This window comes from Schistocerca serialis, chromosome 7, assembly GCF_023864345.2.
Source record: "Schistocerca serialis cubense isolate TAMUIC-IGC-003099 chromosome 7, iqSchSeri2.2, whole genome shotgun sequence".
Taxonomy (NCBI): domain Eukaryota; kingdom Metazoa; phylum Arthropoda; class Insecta; order Orthoptera; family Acrididae; genus Schistocerca; species Schistocerca serialis.
In genome coordinates, this window is record NC_064644.1 from 114,500,278 (window position 1) to 114,521,006 (window position 20,729).

Sequence of the window (20,729 nt, forward strand, 5' to 3'; positions counted from 1 at the left end):
TATACGAGCTGTAAAGCGCACAGGGTCTTCTGTTAGCAGCTTTTCGAACTATTTCGAAAGTTTTGTACAACTTCGGTATAAAATTCTAACAACTTTCGCAATAACCATACCGTTTGTTGTACTCGTCTTGCGATCTTAGTTTTAGAGATATTTAATTATGAAATCAGGAACTCCTCCGCTGGAGACTCTGTATTTACTGTCACGTAAGTACACAAATTACACATAGCTTTCACATAAATTTTGAGCAGATATTAGCAAAAACACATAGCATTTCATACACCAAAACAATCAATTAAGTTTCTGTTAGCCAAATTCGTGGGTCAGTTTTGTTCAGCACGATCACGCATATGTTTTACCAGCATTTACCCGGCCGAAGTTGTTTCTGCGTATCTTTCCAAATAAGGCATTATTTATCCATTTGCGGGGTTATTCCTGTACGTTTATATCGTCAGATTGGGCGTCCAATTCGCCAGGTAGTCTATTATCACTATCGTTAATCTCTGCAGACGAACAATTAGCGATATTTAGTCATCAAAATCATAGTTTCGTAACCAAAAACCGGTTGTTCTTCCTGTCTGAAACCGTTAAAGTTCCAACATCAAATTCAGAAACAATGTTTTTAAACATTTATCCTTTACCCGTCTTATGCATCTAACTATTTGTCCGTGGGCTGTACACCTTTTTGCTCGTTGATATCATTTTACACTCCCAAGAAATGGGCAACACACTACTGCACAACTCTATGTTAACTAGGTAGCTGTCATCGTGATACGAGTAGGATCTGTGTATTGCAGTTGGCAAAATTTAAATTTAATGTTCGTTGTCATAGGTTGTTACTACTATTACTTTCGAAATATAGAACACTTTAGAGTTACTGTACTTAAAACAAACAAAAACAAAAAAATACTGGCATTTTCTAAGAGCTTTGCACCAAGTTCGCGTCCACAAATAGCGCGTCAATTTCGTAAGTTCCATAAGGATTTTGGCGAAGATGCTGTTTTCTGCAGGAAGCATGCAACGCCAGAAGACTTACAAAATGCAGGAAGATCTGGAAAAGATCGACAATAGGGGAAATCACTGGCAGTTCTCTACGAAATAAACGTGACATATTGCGCTTAAACAGTCAAAGAGATCTGTTGCGAAACGTGGGTTGGGGTCCTTTGTTATCAGGAGGTGAAGCGAAGAGTGAGCGTGTGTGGTCCAGTCACGACAGGAAGCGCCAGTGATACAGCGGTATCTGTAATGACATTAATTTATCGTGCAAAGTGTGCAGGGGTATGAGTGCCTTCAGAGCTGCAGTCGGCGACCGGGCGTAATCACACGTGCCCACAAAGGAGTGCTAATGCCTCATCAGCGAATCGTAACGTCGCCGCCTCACGTCAGTGGCACGGCCAGTGCTGTGCCGGCAATGGTGGAGGGACCAAGAAGGCGCTGCCTGCCGGACGTTCCGTGAACACCTAGTACGGCTCCCATCTCAGCGCTCTCGGAGACAGCCTGTTGCTCGCTCAGGTGGACACTGCAGACTGTGGTTCGATGTCGACCATCATAAAGACTAGGCCCTGGTCAACCACCATGGATCGACTAAAGACTGCAACAAAAGCTCGAGAATCGGCCAAGAGGCTGAGCGGATACAGCTTGCCTGATCGGTTCACAGATGGCAGCTTTCCGATCATCCTAGATAATCCAATGGGGGAGAAGGGCTGGCCGCTCACCAGTCTTCCCATCCTCGATGACCCAGTATGCATACCGACTGTGGTATGCATCAGGCTGGCTGCGTCTCGGTGTTGAAGTTAGCAAGCTGGTAGTAGGCTGGCCATCATCGATCATCTTGTCGTCGTTTCTCTCACACTCAATAGACTGTCATTCTCTCTGGTTCTCCAGTCCTCTGCTCGTGGTCTAGTGGCTAGCGTTGCTACCTTTGGATCACAGGGTCCTGGGTTCGATTCCCGACCGGGTTGGCTCTGCCTGGGGACTGGGTGTTTGTGATGTCCTCACCATTTCATCACCATCCTCAACATTCGTGACAGTGGATGGATTGGACTGTGAACAAAATTGGACTGTGAAAAAATTGGGACTTTCTACTGGCGCTGATGACTGCACAATTGAGTGCCCACAAACCAAACATCATCATCGTCATCTCTCTGGTTCTAGCGACACAATGGCAGCACAAAAGAGTGTGTTCTTGAGCTCTCTGTTTAATGTGCTGAGTCTGCGCCTATGACCCTGTGGCTCTAACAAGGGGCACTCCCCATCGCATCCCTCCCCCCCCCCCCTACACCCACCTCAGAATTAGTGGTAAGATGTCCCAGTGGATAGCCCGTCAAAAACTGAAGACAGATCAAGCATGAAAACAGGAAGATTGTGTACTGAACTGTGAAAAAACAGAAGCAAAATCGAAACAGTGAACTGTCCAGGTTCAAGATGTCCAACATCAAGCGAATATCAATAGATGTGACGTTGTGGTTACGCTGTCGCGGTGTTGGACTGCGAAGAGGAAGGTCCGTGTTCAAATCCCCCTGATGTCCCATACCTTTTTTCAAAAAAATTATGAACTATCGGTCCGGTCATTGAGGTATCTGTTCGCTGTATTCTAATTTGTGCTTTTATCATGGTGTAACGTCCATTTGCAACAGCAAGATGCAAGGAAGGGACGTCTAGACGTACGTACCTCCTTTTTGTCCTACACAAGTACCACATGTCATGACTCTTGCGTTCCGTTTTAAGATTTGACTCATGAATTTCTTTGTTTCAACATAGTTCACGCCCGTTTATTTGTTGTTTTCATATCTGTGAGAGGTCTATGCGGCGTCCCAACTGCTCCCACTACTTCACCACGTTTACTTGCGACGGTAACACATTGTTACCTCATGACTCATATCACATAACCAATGTATAGTACCACAACTGCCAAGACAACAGAAGGAGAACAGACTTTAATGAGGACTTGAACAGGGATCTCCCGCTTTGTTGTCCAACACTGTGACCCCACAACTACGACCTCGGAATTCTTGCAACACGATCAGTGCTGCATATCTTGAGCTTGGACCGTTCACTATTTCCATTTTGCTTCTTTTTTCACAGTTCAATACACCTTCTTTCTGTTTTCAAGCGTGATCTGTGTTCAGGTTTTGGCGGTCTATCCACTGGACCATTTTACCTCAAAATCTGAGGGGGGAGGGGGGGTGGGCGACAAGTAGTTCCCCTTGTAACTGTATTAGCGCATTTGTCCTCATTTACCGGACCCCTCAGCGCTCTTTGGCTCACTGTGGTAATTTAGTAATAATTCTGGATCGCCGAGCTTGGGTATTATCTGTGTACGTTTGATTTTGTAGTGGCGCTCAGGCTTTGAAATTACGGTGCGTTACATCGCAGTACCCTGTTAAGTAGCACAGCCGTTCTTGCGTTTCTGTCTGCTTCGTTCTGGCGTCTTTTCCACAGTGCGTCCTGTTGATATACCGACTGGCACACTAATCTACCGCTAACCTGCTCCGTTCCGAGCTCACCTGCTAGACCGATTATTTTTTTAATTTAAACGTATACAATAAAATTCTGTTGCGCAACAGGCCCGTGACTGTTGAATTACGCTATAGGCGATAAATCACTGGAAACAGTAACAACCGTAAAATAGGAGCAACCAAAAGTGAAATAATCACTTACAGTTGGTTGAAGGAAAGCTAAATGTTAGCTTGAGATTCGTAGCAAGAACCTTCAGTCTGGAACCGCGAGACCGCTACGGTCGCAGGTTCGAATCCTGCCCCGGGCATGAATGTGTGTGATCTCCTTAGGTTAGTTAGGTTTAAGTAGTTCTAAGTTCTAGGGGACTGATGACCTGAGATGTTAAGTCCCATAGTGCTCAGAGCCATTTGAACCACTGGGGTGCTTACCCGAGATTATTATCAGTGGAATAGGTCGAGGAAACCCACAGTCACATAGCCTGTATCATGTGGTAAGTCACAGCGTTGACGGAAGTGACAAATCGTCATTAAAGAAGATTGTGACGAAAACTAAGAGGGCGACAGATGCTAAAGTCTCTGCAGAACTGAATGTCGCACTAGCGAAACACCTAGCGCCAAATAACACTAAGGGAGCTCCATAAGAAAGGAATTGAGGGATTAGCTGCAATTCCAAAACCAACCATATCATGCAAGTGCCCTAACTGAAAAACGTGGTGCTGGACTATGGAACAATAGAAGATAACCATTTTGTCGGATGAGTCTTGTTTCAAGCTGTTTCTAACTTCTGGCCGAATTTACGTCCCAAGAGAGAAACAAAGCTTGTGTTATGCATGCAGTGGTGGTGTTCTATTTTGTGCGAGAGAACTGTACTTCTGCTTAATTTTCCTGCTTGTTCTTCACGATTTGCCCTAAAAAAATCGTACTGTCCCACGTACTTAGACTTTGGAGTACTTTTTCAGTTGCCGCGCCATCTTACTCCCGCAGTGTGATGCACCAGATGTCTGTATCGTAGCGGAACTGCCCCTACAGTAAACCTGGAACATCTAGTCTCTTCTGACAATAAGCCACTCTTGTTGCAGAATGGTGTTAGTGGGGGACAGCATGTGTAACTTTCTTTCTGATGTCCCTATGTTTGTGTCCTCGAGTCTGTGATATCCTAACAGAGGGGACAATAAAAACAGCTGTTAGGGAATAGTAATGTCTGTATAGTATATATGCCTACATACAGGGTGTTCAATAAGTAACTACGCAGTTTATAACTTGCCGTATTAAACTCATGGAAGTTATGAGAGATGCTGGAAGTGATCCCTCTTCAACTTGAAGATACAGTTGCACACGTTTTTGCATGTTCTTGAAGACCTTGTGCAGAACATCCGGAATGATGTTCCGAATGTGACGTGTCAGTGCAGCTTGGAGTTCTTGTATGCTGTGCAGATTGCTTTCATAGGCCTTTTCCTTCAACGTAATCCGGTGGAGCTAAGTCGAGTGAACGCGGAGGCAAGAGTCCTCGAGAGATGATGCGGTCACCGAAGATGTCCTTTAAAAAGTTCATCGCCTTGTGGGGAGTATGTGCAGTCGCCCCATCCTGCTCGAACTAGGCCTTCTCAATTTCGTCCTCTTTCAGTTCACCTAGGAAAGGCTCCAGAATGCAGATGCAGTACCCTTCTGCATTAATGGTGTCCTGAAAGAATATCGGCCCAATGATGCGTTTACGAGTCACGTCACACCGTACACCAACCTTCGGATCTTGCAGTGGGGACACCTTCTCCATAATCCACACCCGAGTATTCTGGCTATTAACGTAACCGGAGATGTGAAACCATGACTCATCCGTGAAAAACGTTGTCAAGAATCCCCCGACCATTATTGTCCTGCAGGAGGGACAGAAACCCGTTGCAAAAATTCACGCAAGACCGATATTTTGTACGGATACATCGACAGTGAGGTCCAGAGAATCTTGTAAGGGGAATCCACGGACACGTGGGCCTGCCGAGTTGGTAGTCTAACGATTTCTTTGGACTTTGCAGCATCATGTCTTGCACCTCCGCCACTTTCTCTTTGGATGTGAATGTCGATGGCCTGCCTGAGTTTGGAGCATTATGAACGCATCCGGCCTTTCGAAACTTGGTGATGAGATTCTGTACAGCATTGCGGTTAGGCATCTCCACTCCTGGGAACTTTTCTGCAAATGCAGCTTCTACTGCTGAGTTAAACTTGTCTCCATTGCGGAACACATGCTCCGCAAGGAACACTCTTTGCTCAATTGTCAGCATGGTGACCTGGATCACAATGATGTCACACAAGACATTGGTCTTCAATCAAACCAGACCTGCGAACAAATACAGATAACTGCTGAAATATGGTCCAAATATGTTAAACAGTGGAAAATATTGTATTAATAGTTGAGTCATATCAGTCATTACTTAGCACACCACAATATGGCACTGCATAGCTACCTTCTGAACATCCGGTAGTACACTGTATATAACTGCGAAACTACAAAGAAATAGAAGCACTCATTCTGGTTTACGCACTCAAAATTACGAGTAAAATTTTATGTTTGTTTTCATGGCAATAAAATATGCGTGAAAAACAGTAAAGTGTCGTCTTGTTGCAGCCAGAGATCGCTGAGGAGGCGGCGTTGCATGGCGACATTCTTGTCGAGGATTTCTTGGACACCTACCACAACTTGACGCTCAAGACGCTCTTCATCCTCAAGTGGGCCGTATCTCACTGTCCGAAGGCAACGTACTTGCTCAAGGTAAACAGTGTTGCCACAAACTGTGCGCAAATACAGCAAGAATGTGACTAAGACGATACCATATATTGTGCGCCACTGCTGGTACTTCTCTCCAAACTATCTTTCGTCGTGGGATAAGACAATCAGTGTTGGTTCCTTGTCATGTAACGTTAATGCTGTGATGTCTCAGGTTTTCTTGGCTTGTTTGAGTAATGCGATATTGCAGTGCCTGTATGATTCTGAATTACGATACAAAGGAACAGGCAATGCGGCGACTACAACCGTTATGAAATACATTAAATGTATTCGCAGCTGCGAACATGGACAACCATCAGCTGTAGAATGGAATGCCGACAATGTCGACATCGGGCAAGCGACTTCCAAGTAAAACGTCTCCCCTGTATAGGAATATACGTAATGGATGTAGGAGTATAGGTTGAAGACGCATTGTTGACGGCATTTGGAAGTTTGGGTCTGGCCGTTAGTTGTGAACGCATAGCCAAATAAGGCGACCGCTCGCAGTAAGCGGGAAATCAGGGTTTTAGTCCCGGATCGGCACAAATTTTCATTGTTGTCATTCCATTCTACAGCTGATGGTTGTCCATATTCGCAATTGCCAACAAATTTAGTGTATTGTTTGAGTAATGTTGTGCTTAGAGTGTTCAGCTGAGATGTTGATTTCATTTTCCTCTACGATTTATAAATGACCAGCTCAGTTGTCACCTTCAGAAGCTGCGAGTTGTGTCATTGTGAGTAGTGTCTGTCAGGACTACAACCACGCTATGATGTCTTTAGACGTGTTCGACTCCCAGCGTTCGCTAATCCCTTTGATACCCATTTGTTTCATTTACGATATGTAATGAAAGTGCCTATATATGTAATAAGGAACGGAGCACTAGACGATACGAGAGGAAGACCAGCCAGTACAAAACGAGGCGCGACGTATTGTGCTGTCAGTAGAGATGCAGTAACAGCAGAGCAGGCCCCAGTGACTTCGAACGTGGACTAGTCATTCGACATTACCTGAATAACAGATCCTTCAGAGACATTTCAGTACTGCCAGAGCTGTCCAAGTCGGTAGTTCCGGTTGTGAACGCGAAGAGGAAAGCGAAAGAAACAACCACAGCTAAGTCAAGGCCGGACAGACTTCACGTGCTGACGGAGGTGGACTGTCGAACACTGTGGAGAGTGGCTGCATAAACCAACAGAAGGAATCATTCGTGAGTTCTAATGTACCACCAGTACCCCAGATAGCACAATGATCGTACGTAGGAAGCTAGAAGGAATGGGGTACAATGATGGACGGAGTAGCTCTTCATATGCCACAAATCTCTGTAGTCAGTAGTAAGCGACGTTCGAGGTGGCGTAAAGAGCGAGGCAACTGGACATTGGATGACTGGAAAGAGTGATTTGGAAGGATGAATCTCGCTATACCTTGTGGAGGGGTTTGGGTTTGCAAATGCCTGGAGAACGCTAGCGGTCATCATGTGTAGCGCAACCAGTGGAGTACAGAAGAGGTAGTATTTAAGATACGAGGGTCTTTTCTCGTAGTTAGGGTGTATTCTCCTCATTTTTCTTAAAAATGCTAAATTCGGAATGATATTAACCGATTTTACAGCATTGTGTACTCTACACAGTAGAGGTACAGCTCGGAGACGATGACTGTATCAGTTTGATATATGGACTGGTCTGCCCTTTATCCCGACTTGAACCCAACGGAACACCTTTGGGATGAATTAGAACGTCTACTTCTCTCCAGACCCCAGCGTCCAGTATCACTACTTCCATAGCTTTCGACTCTTCAGGAAGAATGGGCGCCATTTCTCCACAGACATTCAGATACCTCATTGAAAGTGTACCCAGCAGATTTCAAGCTCTCACAAGAATGAATACATCTCATAGTAATGTCCACCAGTAGGTGTCCGGATACTTCTGAGCCGATGCAGTATTTTTTCTCTCACCATTTTCCAATTTCGACGGATGAGATGTCAAGTGTTATCTTAATCAGTAGAGTACTGTGTCCTAAGACTTGCTTAAACTGAAACGTTGGTCTATCCTACCTCTCCATTACCAAACTGACAAGTCTCCCGTCAACCAATCGTTTCGTTTTGTCACATTTCAAAGCTATTCTGTTCTTGTCTGAACTTTCTACCGTCCCTGTTTCACGTCCGTAGAAGGTTATAGTTCAAAAACGACTTCTTAACTTCTACATTTATGTTCTGTGCTAACAAATTCCTCTTTTTCACAAATGCTTTTCTTGGTGTTGCAAATTCTCACTTCACATTTTTCGTACTTGAGATGCCAGTTATTTTGCTTCCCAAATAGCTAACTCACCTACTACTTTTACTGTTAGCGTTCCTTTCTTAGTCTAATCCAGTCAGTATTGCCAAATTTAATTTTATTGCATTCCAGTATCCTTGTTTTGCTTATGAACCATCCATTCCGTTAAACTGTTGTTTCAAGTCCTTCACCATCTTTGACAAAATTACAGTTTTCTCAGTAAACCTCAAATATTTAATTTCTTCTCGCTGTATTTTAATTTCCTTTCCAAATTTTTCCTGTGTTTCCTTAACTGCTTGCTCTTTGTACGAGTAAAGACTGAATAACAACGGGAATAAGCTACAACCCTGTCTCATTCACTTCTCAATTACTGCTACATTGTCATGTCTTTAGATTCTTACAACTGAAGTCTGGTTTCTGTAGAAGTTGGAGACAGCATTTCATGTCTCTATTTTATCCCGGACACCCTCAGAATTTTAAAGTGCATGTTCCAGACAACCTTGTCAGAAGTTTTCTCTGACACAAAAATGCTATAAACATCGGTTTGGCTTCCTTCAACTTATATTCTAAGGTAAGTCCTAATAGCATTATTGTGTCACGTGTTCCTGTGTCTTCTCCGACGTCGGTTTGTATCAGTCCTTACATTCTTCTCTAAATAATTCGTGTCAATACTCTGCAACCGTGACTTACTGAATTGACCTGTTAGTATCTGCCTTCTTTGAAATCATAACTATTACTTTCTCCTTGAAGTGAGATAATATTTTGTCTATCACGTATCTTTTTATACCAGGTGGAATAGTTTTCTCATAGCTGATTCTTCCAAAGATCTTAATTCTCGTGGAATATCGTCTACACCAGAGGTCTTGTTTTGGCTTAGGTCTCTGTGATCTCTAAGATTCTCTCGCAGTATGATAGCTCCCATCTCATCTTCATCTACTTCCTCTTCTCCTTCAATAATGCAGTCTTAGAGTTTGTTTCATTTATGTAGATCCTGCAAATATTACGTCCACCTTCTCGTCTTCCCTTGCTGTCTGAGCTTGCCAAAAATGTATCATTTAATTTTTTAAGTTTTTTTACATGAATGTGATACGCTGAGTAATACATGAAAGTAAAAGGTATTCTGAAAAAGTTCAGTATATTAATACATTATTGGAACATCAGCAACATTAGCTATCAAAATGCACAATGTTGCTGCCAGTGCAGAAAACTATAAGAATCACGTGAACAAATAAAAACACTGTATTTAATGTTATGGAGTGTCTATTCAGTATGAAATGAACAAAACACATGTCATACACACCGACTTGGCACCTGTAACACATTTTTGTCGTTTTTTGCAGTATGCACATCTCGTCACTGTTTTACTTGACACAGTAAAGTGGTTTCCTGGATCTAGTCTACGAATGCACTCACCCGTTCTCCCAACAGTTTGATTCCTTGTGGACCTTTGCATTTCGGTGTTAATCCTGTGTTCTTTGAGAGGAACACCTAGACCATATTCCTTTGGGCATACAAAAGTGAGATCTTCTCATTTGAGTTAGAAATTTGGTATGCACACTATGTGTTTACCATGCATATATCAATCGTCTGGGTGAATAATGGTCACCACCACTTCTTTTCTCTTGTCCTCGTCCTATAAAATGATACCTACTTGTTCAACAGGTCTACGGCACCCATATGGCCATATTGTATTCTCGAATAAGATGTTGCATTGTAACAAATACTTCCTTTTTCTTTTTCCGTGAGTATCTCTTAGCACAACTCAAAAGAGTAATAGTACTTTAATTTTTGGCTACGCATATTGGTTTTTTGCCCCGCCATTTCACTACCAGGACTTCATTCTCATTGTCAAACATGTAGTCGTAGAATCGTGGTCCACTTTCGTCCGCCATTTTTTTCGTACCAGCCAAGGGACCTGCTAGTTTCCATCTTTCTTACTGTGGATAATGCACCACTTTCCACCCCATGTCGTAATGCTTAGCTTCTGAAGAAAAATCAGTAACATTAGCTTCATTCTTACTGTTTATAACTTCTAAAAGTACCTGCTACATCTTCAGAGCAGTTTATACGTTGTGTTTTTCATCCGCTATTCCACTGCATTTGGTGGAATTATCATCAGTTCTAAGTCATCAGCTTCATCTTCACTAACTTCGTAGCTCTCCCATTCTGCTGTGTCTTCTTCAGCTGCAAGTCCACGTGGTATGTTTATATCCTATTAGAATCTTCATAGACTAACGAAGTGCAGTAACAAAACAAAAAACCAAAAAAATAGTTCTTTCGATCGGCTCTTGAATGCTACTCGTCAGCCAGCGACCCTTATCAGGTTGAACTAATAGGACAGTTACAGAAGATACTGCGAAGAGCGGCTTGTTTCGTTACGTGTTCATTTAGTATGAGTGAGAACTTTCATGAGATGTTCAACACACTCCAGTCGCAGACGTTGCAAGCGAGTTGTTATGCATTCCAGAGAGGTTTAGTGCTGAAATAAGGAGAGTGTAGGTTCTAGGCAGAAATTCAGGTACTAGCGAAGCCTACAGGTTGCCGTACTGTATTTGACGACCTGTGCAATGCCTTCGATACGTTGCAAGCGCTGGTCAGAGCAGTATTCAGTTTAGTTTAGTGCTTTCTGTTGGAGACAAGTGAATTCTGACCTGAGCAAACTGTTGGTACTCGTATACTGGAAGCCTAAGTGTTTGGTATTTCAAGAGGCACCGAAACTAAGATTTATACCTCATTCAGGGAAAGTGGGAGTACATCAACCGCGTACGATAAAATCTTATTGGGTGACCAGCCTGAAGACAAAACATTGCGAGAAGACGAAACCACCACTTGACTGAACACCCGAGAAGATTTTATTTCTGGAATACGACGAGAAAACTTGCAGTTACATATATCATCCGCTAAGTCACAACACGGACGAAAGTGTGTTGAGTGATCGTGATAAACGGTCATTCAAAAGGATTGTGACGAAAAAAAGATAGTACCTACAAAATGTGAAAGGGTTTATTTCACTCTAATACCTAAACCTGGAGATAATCTCATACAATTAACTTTGTATATAAGACGTGTACCAGTAATAGCGCACATCAACAAAGGAGTGATAATGTGACATTCAATTGTCAAACTACTGGGAAGCATAAAATAAACTGATGCAGAACGTACTTCAGGAAATCTGAAATATACTGAATGGGATATGGACATCCGTATCTTCATCACAAACATACCCATACAACTAAATCACGATTCATTGTCACGCAGAAACTACCAGTAGGCATACACTGTAGCCCAGTGCGATGACAGAAAATAGGCAAATTAATTCCTTTCCTAACACATGCTTATTAGAGAAAAATGATTTCTTTTTCAGTTTCCACGCACTATAGGAGTCATTTAAACATTTAGGTACAACAATCAAAGGTAAAAGTTTCATTGTCTATGTAGAAATGAATAAAATATTTGCATCCCAAAAAAGGGACACTAAATAATTAATCTTCATGAAGATGCCTCTCTTTCTTTCAACGTTTTTTTTAGATATGTACGTGTGTATCTTTTCAGTCATCCATGCTGTTACGACCTGTATTTAGCCATCCCTTCTTTGCTATTTTGCTCTTTTGTATCGAGACGCTTGCATTCCCTTCTGCGCCGGCCGCAGTGGCCGTGCGGTTCTGGCGCTGCAGTCCGGAACCGCGGGACTGCTACGGTCGCAGGTTCGAATCCTGCCTCGGGCATGGGTGTGTGTGATGTCCTTAGGTTAGTTAGGTTTAAGTAGTTCTAAGTTCTAGGGGACTTGTGACCTAAGATGTTGAGTCCCATAGTGCTCAGAGCCATTTGAACATTTTTTCCCTTCTGCTTGCGTTACTTTGTGGTGCTACAGCTCTTCTGCCCTTCACTTCCCGTTAACAAAAGCCAAAGAAGACGATGCCGCACCTATGCTCTTTGGAAGACCCTGTTTCGAACCTACTTAGAGACATGAATCAAGCTGTCAGTTTGACCAACGGTTAATCTTCACAAGGAGATTTCGGTGAATAGAAAGATCCGTGCCGCAACCTTAACAGTGGGAGGAGCTCGAATTTGACTCATTTAATTACAAATTTTCTGCAGTTAAGATTTAAGATCAGATCAAGAACAACAACATTAAGCACTAAAATCGGAGTATAGAGTACACCAATATTCAGTATGAGATTTCACACGTGATCAACAATCAGTAAAAAATAAAAGTTAGTAAATTACATCAAGCAAGCCACTGTAGGGTTGAGACGAGCGGGAGAGAGAGATGCTAGCAATGAGCAACAGTATTGGAGCACGTTGGCAAGTTACCTAACCTGTAGGCCATAGCGTTTCGCCGTGCTATGCAGACGGCGGCGGCAGTCCCCTTCCGATCGCGCTATCACGTTTCGCGAACAGTAAATAGGACACTCGATTTTCAAAGGCTCACTATTCCTGTAAGTGCATGAAGCTTTAGAGGCTGACTTATGTCCACATGGCGCCTACCAAGGTCCTCTGTGATGGACAGTGACTACGCTGTCGATATTTGTTGACTTCTGCAGGTCACCGACAAAAGTGGGGCTAAGAGGCGTTCTAGGTCCTGTTTAAAAACTCGCTCCCAGTAAAAACGCAGCACCGACGCCATAAACTGCCGTTCCCAGAATAAGCTGTATCTCTCCTAACAGCGAGTTCTGAGGGAACTCTCACGTCTATTAGGTTGCCATTACCTGACTGACCTTAGCCACCTACCTATCAGCAATGTATCTCTGAACTCTTAACATCTTCTTCATACGAAGGAGACACTCTAATGGTCACCACGATCTTTATGAACACCAAAAAGTCCTGTTTTGGCAGGTGTTGCACTGAAATTAAGCTCACGCAAAATAACTCCTGTATAGAAGAGATGATGATACGTACACTACTGGCCATTAAAATTGCTCAACCACGAAGATGACGTGCTACAGACGCGAAAATTAACTGACAGGAAGAAGATGCTGTGATATGCAAATGATTAGCTTTTCAGAGCATTCACACAAGGTTGGCGCCGGTGGCGACACCTTCAACGGGCTGACGTGAGGAAAGTTTCCAACCGATTTCTCACACACAAACAGCAGTTGACCGGCGTTGCCTGGTGAGACGTTGTTGTGATGTCTCGTGTAAGGAGGAGAAATGCGTACCATCACGTTTCCGGGTTTGTTAAAGGTCGGATTGTAGCCTATCGCGATTGCGGTTTATCGTATCGCCACATTGCTGCTCGCGTCGGTCGACAATGATTGTTAGCAGAATGTGGAATCGGTGGGTTCAGGAGGGTAATAGGAACGCCGTGCTGGATCCCAACGGCCTCGTATCATTAGCAGTCGAGATGACAGGCATCTTATCTGCATGGCTGTAACGGATCGTGCAGCCACGTCTTGATCCCTGAGTCAACAGATGGGGACGTTTGTAATACGACAACCATCTGCACGAACAGTTCGACTACGTTTGCAGCAACATGGACTATCAGCTCGGAGACCATGGCTGCAGTTACCCTTGACGCTGCATCACACACAGTTAAAAAAACCTTTCTTTTTAAAATTCAGTCTTGATCGCACACGGATGCTACAAGAACGTAGGTGACCGGTTTCGGTCATATTACATGACCATCATCAGACCTGTAATTTAATTTAGAAAGTAATAGAAACCTTACTAGATTGACAATAAAATATGACAAAATGCTTATAAGGATAAAATACAATAAGACTTGTTATACCTGTGGCATCCTTCGAAGATGGTAGGTGGAGCACTCTTCTCAGCTGCTGTGATGTCAACTGGTGTCATCTTGTTTGGAAAAGGTGGATATTCTGGAGGACAACAGTAAGGAGACAACCGAGCGAGGTAGCGCAGTGGTTAGCACACTGGACTCACATTCGGGAGGACGACGGTTCAATCCCGCGTCCGGCCATCCACGTTTAGGTTTTCCGTGATTTCCCTAAATCGCTCCAGGCAAATGCTGGGATGGTTCCTTTGAAAGGGCACGGCCGACTTCCTTCCCCGTCCTTCCCTAATCTGATGAGACCGATGACCTCGCTGTTTGGTCTCTTCCCCAAAACAATCCAAAACAAGTAAGGAGACAGATGATGTCCTCAGCAGTAGGGGTGGATGGAGAGGTTGTAGGGCTGGATGGGATTATCAATAGGATAGACAGGCCCAGTTAATTCATGCTTGACAGGTAGGGGTTTGGCCTTGCACTTTGTGGAGTAAATAGGACGAGTTCCATCGCAGGTGTTGCAGATGGGGGGGAACCTAAGTTGGGATATTCTTCAAGGAAGTTGGATTGCTTACAGTGGAGGTAGGTGAGAGGATTCTTACAGTTAAGTGGTCTTTATAGAGGAGTCATTTTTGGCATCTGTAGGATTGGAGGCGAGAGAGAGGGGGGAGATTTGGAGTGTTCGGCTTTGTGACAGTGGTTGTAGATGAGGGCTCCTTCTGTGGAGAGGTGGTTGGTGGGGAGAGCATGCTTTGTGAAGTATGTTGAAGGTTCGGCAAATGTCACTGAAGATATGGTGGGCGAAAGAAGGATTGGAATAGAGTTCTGCGACAACCTCCTCTGTCATGGTCTCAGAACCAAGCATCATGATCATGTCAGTGAGGAAGTGGAGTGGCAGGGAGGCTGGGGTTCTTTGAATGGGTGGTGGTGGAGCAGTGCGTGCGTGCGTGCGGTGTGTGTGTGTGTGTGTGTGTGTGTGTGTGTGTGTGTGTGTGTGTGTGTGTGTGTGTACGCGCGCGGGTGCAGACGTAACATGGGGAGAGTTTGAGGAGAAGGTCAGTGTGGAAGTTGGGGTATTAGTTGATGGGGGCCAAAGCTTTGTTGGGGATGATTTGGATGACGAGAATGTGGGGGACAGACTTTCTGATTTCGAGGGTCAGGAGCTTGACATTAAGGAACTGAGGGTTAGGGCAGAAGAGGAAAGAGGTGTGGTCTCACTGAGGAGAGAGTGCAGGGGAGGGACCAGTGCCCATGTGTTCGTTATGGTCTGGGTTGGTTTGAGATTTTTTGGTGGTAGTGCTGGCTGTGGTGTCTGTGTTTGGTCGCTTCTGGAGTTTTTTAGTGATTATGGGATGGGATGGTAGTTGAACAATAAGAGAGGGTGGGGTATATGATGCTGTGCAGGTCTTTCCAGTGGGACAGAGACAGTGCAGATGCTGCTGGATGGTGTTGTGGTGTCTTGTGTAGTGACGGTGGCGTGCCAAGATGTAACTGGTGCAGGTGTTATAGAAGCAGTGGTGAGTAGGGGAAAGGTTGGGAGTGGAGAATAAGGAAATGAAAAAGTGGAAGGTAGGGTAGGTGTTGCAGGGAGGGGAGGGTCAGCAGCTGATGTGACTGGATGGGGAAGAAACAGCAGGGAAGGTGGTGGACGTTTGATGGTAGATTGACGGAAGCACTCCACATACTGATAGTTGGGCAGGGGAGGGAGTGGTGTAAATGTTGGACATGGTTGGGATGTCCGTCGTGGTTTGACAAGTCGGGTATAAAACTGATACGTACCAGAGACGGAGCATCACTGAGATTGTGTATGATGCCATCTACAATGCCCGAGATGATGTGATGACGGCAAATAAGGAGTGGCGGCGATGGAGACGAAGACGATTCGATGGAGGCGGCAAGGAGGCTACGGTGGCGGCGAGGGTGACGGCGAAGGCGACAAAGACTAGGACGGAGACAGATCTGGGAAGGCGGCGGCGGTTGGGGAGCAAGACGGAGGCGTCGACAAGGAATGAAGGAGACGATGATGAACACAAACACACACATACACGCACACGCACGCACACAGGCGTGCGTGCTCGCTAGGACGTCTCGACGACACGACAAGAAACTAGACAGATAAACAGCTAAGATCACAGAGCATGGGGAAGTGACCGATCGAGGTGGTGCAGTGGTTTGCATATTGGACTCTCTTTCGGGAGGACGACGGTTCGAATCCGCTACCTGATGTAGGTTTTCTGCGATTTCCCTAAACCGCTTCATGCAAATACCAGGAGGTTCCTTTAGAAGGACATTGTCGACTTTCTTCCCTAATCCGATGGGACCAATGATCTCTCTGTTTGTTCCCCTCATATCAACCAACCAATAGGGAGGTGGCCTCCACCAGTCTATGCAAAAACCAAACAGTAGGAACAAACTAATTAGTGCAAGAGACTGCTAGTCAGATGGTGCTGATGTGTGGAAATTGCTGGTTCACATCGTTAGCTTTATACAAAAAAATGGCGCGGAGACGCATGCACAGAGGCAGCTGCTACATTAGCAAACTCTGTAGAGTTTCGCGCCCCTTTTCTAATACCTCTCCATCTGTGACTCGCAGGTGCATGCGTAATTGTGACACTATATGCACGATCTTTGACAGAACGCACACACGCAAAGTTAAAATTTAGAAGTCAAACTTAATAAAATCAGCTGTCGTTAGACGAGTTGTTAGCCGAAAAATGTTTTCTTTCTGGGTCCCACGCCTCGCCCAGACGAAACCCGCCATCACGATTATTAAGATCTTCCGCCACTCGTTTTTCGACTGATTCCTCAATACCGAATCCCAAAAGGATCTCGTCGAGAGCATGGCTTCCGTGGCAGAATAATCTATGGTGTGTCATGTGGAGATACAATGCTCTGCCATGGCGGACTTAGTGGGCTGCGAAAGGCGAGTGTGGCAATCATGTTGAACGCATCTTTCACGCACTGTGCGCATTATGTGACCAATGTAGGCTTTGCCACACTGGCAAGGTATTCTTTAGAAAGTAGCCCTCCACAATCCCAGGTCATTCTTTGGCGAACCGAGAAATGGGAACGGAAGATTATGTAAAAGTAATGTTGCCTTAAATTCTTTCCTAATTTCGACGAGACACTGCCGACATATAGGACGAGCGCTCTTTCTTGTCAGGGTCCTATCGGTGGTCACGTTTCTTCCTTCTTAAAACTGTGCGGTTCTAAACTGGAGAATATCCATTACCTTTCAACAATGGCCGATTGGTCTAACGCACGGCTTTATGGGCGGGAAGGAGCGCCTGGTCCCCGGCACGAATCCGCCCGGCGGATTTCTGTCGAGGTCCGGTGAACCGGCCAGTCTGTTGATGGTTTTTAGGCGGTTTTCCATCTGCCTCGGCGAATGCGGGCCGGTTCCCCTTATTCCGCCTCAGTTACACTATGTCGGCGATTGATGCGCAAACAAGTTCTCCACGTACACTCTACGACGCAAACATAGGGGTTACACTCGTCAGGTGTGAGACGTTCCCTGGGGGGGGGGGGGGGGGGGGTCCACCGGGGGGCCGAACCGCACAATAACCCTGGGTTCGGTATGGGGCGGCGGAGGGGTGAAGTGGACTGTAGTAGTCGTCGTGGGGTTGAGGACCGCTGCGGCTGCGGCGGGGACGAAGCCTCTCCGTCGTTTCTAGGTCCCCGGTTATCATACAATACAATACAATACCTTTGAACAAAGGTTGTAACTGTTCCAGCTCATTTGCAAGGGTGGCTCCATCAGATGCAACAGGTACCCGTTGCACCAACGTTCGAAGCACTTGTAACCTCCCCTTTCCTAATCGGACTATTGGATTGTGATATAAATGACCGTGATCGCGTATGCCTAATGAAATTTTACAGTGAGTAAGGCTATCGTTACCGACGGACAATAATAACGGTTAGTAGGAAGAAATTGGACAACAGACCCTTCTGAAGGTAGAATCTATTCTAAACCTAATCTAAATACTGATGATAATTTTTCAACGGGTGGAATTTAGTGCATATGGGAGGGGAGAGGAGAGGAGAGAGAAGGGTATCACGTAATATTTAATACAAAACATACTGATTACAAAAAAAGTAATAATTAAACGGTCGCTAGCCCACTAGGACGATGAATATCCAAAATCCTAAGAAAGGTAATGGCAACGAAAATCAGACAAATAATCAGTGGCGTGACAACAGAAGGTTGTCTCACTTTTACACAACACAACAGTTCATGAGAAAATAAATGAATCAGAAAGTTACTTATTCTGAAATACTAAATTTTGAATCAAAATTAAATGAAGTTGCTGCTTAAATAAATGACTTCACTGTAAGTGAAACTTTCTTACTTAAAAAAAAAGGACATTCAGTAACCTCAGCGTAACCTAATGCAAAATTTAGAAAAAGGCAAGCAATGTACCTTTAATTATTAAAAGACTGAATTGAATTTACTTGCCGGCTGGTGTGGCCGAGCGGTTCTAGGCGCTACAGTCTGGAACCAAACCACCGCTGAGGTCGCAGGTTCGAATCCTGCCTCGGGCATGGATGTGTGTGATGTCCTTAGGTTAGTTAGATTTAATTAGTTTTAAGTTCTAGGGGACTGATGACCTCAGATGTTAAGTCCCATAGTGCTCAGAGCCATTTGAACGATTTTTTGAATTTACTTTAAGCAAATGAGCAACTGATTTCAGTTTTAACATAAGAACAATAAAGTACATGCCAAGCCAACAGAAGTCACTCTCTAAGCAAAACACAGAATAAATTAAATTGCGTAGTCTTAATTTAAGCTGTGCTTTTAGTTATTAGTTTTGCCACTTAAATTTTATGTTAGTCTGAGTGAAATTAATACTCAGAATTGCAAATTAGTTTCGCCTCTGATATACAGTACAAGAATAAACAATTACTGAGGCAGAAAAATTTAGAGTGAAACTAGTCATTAACAAACAAACAAAACTGGCAGTAAATAGTTAATCAATTTTCATATTTTTATGATACTCGGTGACTGTGTGAAAAGGAAAGGGACCCTGCTTGGTAATAATGTCTGAGGACAATGACAACACAGGTGCCCTACAGGCTTTTAACTATAGCAGGTTCCCGGCCGGTGTGGCCGAGCGGTTCTAAGCGCTACAGTCTGGAACCACGCGACCGCTGCGGAGCAGGTTCGAATCCTGCCTCGGGCATGGATGTGTGTGATGTCCTTAGGTTAGTTAGGTTTAAGCAGTTCTAAGTTCTAGGGGACTGATGCCCTCAGAAGTTAAGTCCCATAGTGCTCAGAACCATTTTTATAGCAGGTTATTATTCAAGGAAGTCAATCATTAAAGTTTGCTGAAGAAATGCCACTGGGCAATGCCTATACAACATTAGGTATACTCTGTCAGTGAACAGCCTTACAACGTCGTGGCTGTGCAGATGACGAAGCATGTAGCTGACGAGAATGGTGAGCTGCTGGTGCTGCTACTGAGCGAGGTGGCGCAGTGGTTAGCACACTGGACTCGCATTCGGGAGGACGACGGTTCAATCCCGCGTCCGGCCATCCTGATTTAGATTTTCCGTGATTTCCCTAAATCGCTCCAGGCAAATGCCGGGATGGTTCCTTTCAAAGGGCACGGCCGACTTCCTTCCCCGTCCCTCCCTAATCCGATGAGACCGATGACCTCGCTGTCTGGTCTCCTTCCCCAAAACAACCAACCAACCTGGTGCTGCTACTGTTGCTGGTTGAGAACCACCAGCCACGGACACTTATGGGGCAGGCAATAGGTTAGAATCGCAGCGTCTCTACTCGCAACACGACAGACTCTCTCCATACGCAAAGGTAAACAGCGGCATACCTATTGCCATTTCGTCGTTGTTATTGATACATTTGAACAGACTTCCCTTGGCGATTACCCAGCAGTTTACAATATTTACATTATAATAACAATTAATTACATACATTCACAAATGAGTATGCTGTTGCTTCCATTGCATGTTAAATATAGTTTCGGTACAAAGTTTACGGATTCGGAAATAGCAGGATATTAAAAGTTATCAACAGATATTAAACTGCGAAAAATTTTGGATGATGCATTTTCTGTGTACATACGCCCATAATTTGCGATGGGTGGTGGCTATTAGCTGGTCATTCCGTTTACTGTAGACCCACGCCTATCAGTCCATTCTCCTATTGACCAATACGTTCAGAAATGGCAAACAGCCCCCTTCTCCCCTTCCATAGCACATATAATCCAGATGCTGCAAAAAGCTTGACAACTCTTCTTCGTGGTGGGGTCACACGACAGAGGTATTACCCAAATATCGCCAGAAGACGTTTGGTTTAAGTTCTACCGCATCAAGTGCCCTTTCCTCAAAGTCTTTCATAAAAAAGTTTGCTACCAGAGGAGAGAGGACTACCCATGCCAACACCGTCAATTTGCTTAAAATGTTCATTGTTGAATAAAACGTAGGTTGAAGAGAGGGCATTATGAAATAGCTCTGTTACATCGACTTCGAACTTACTTCTTATGAGTGACGATGAATGCATGAGAGG

At 44.4% G+C, this 20,729-nt stretch overlaps 1 protein-coding gene across 1 annotated transcript in view; it reads left to right on the top strand.

Annotated features, from left to right (window-relative positions):
* The window catches only part of LOC126412917 (beta-1,3-galactosyltransferase 1-like), a 274,544-nt gene that overhangs the window by 238,951 nt on the left and 14,864 nt on the right, over nt 1–20,729 (top strand). Inside the window, exon 4 of the mRNA XM_050082806.1 lies at nt 6,073–6,216. Within this exon, the coding sequence (XP_049938763.1) occupies nt 6,073–6,216 (144 nt within the window). The remainder of the gene's footprint in view (nt 1–6,072; nt 6,217–20,729) is intronic.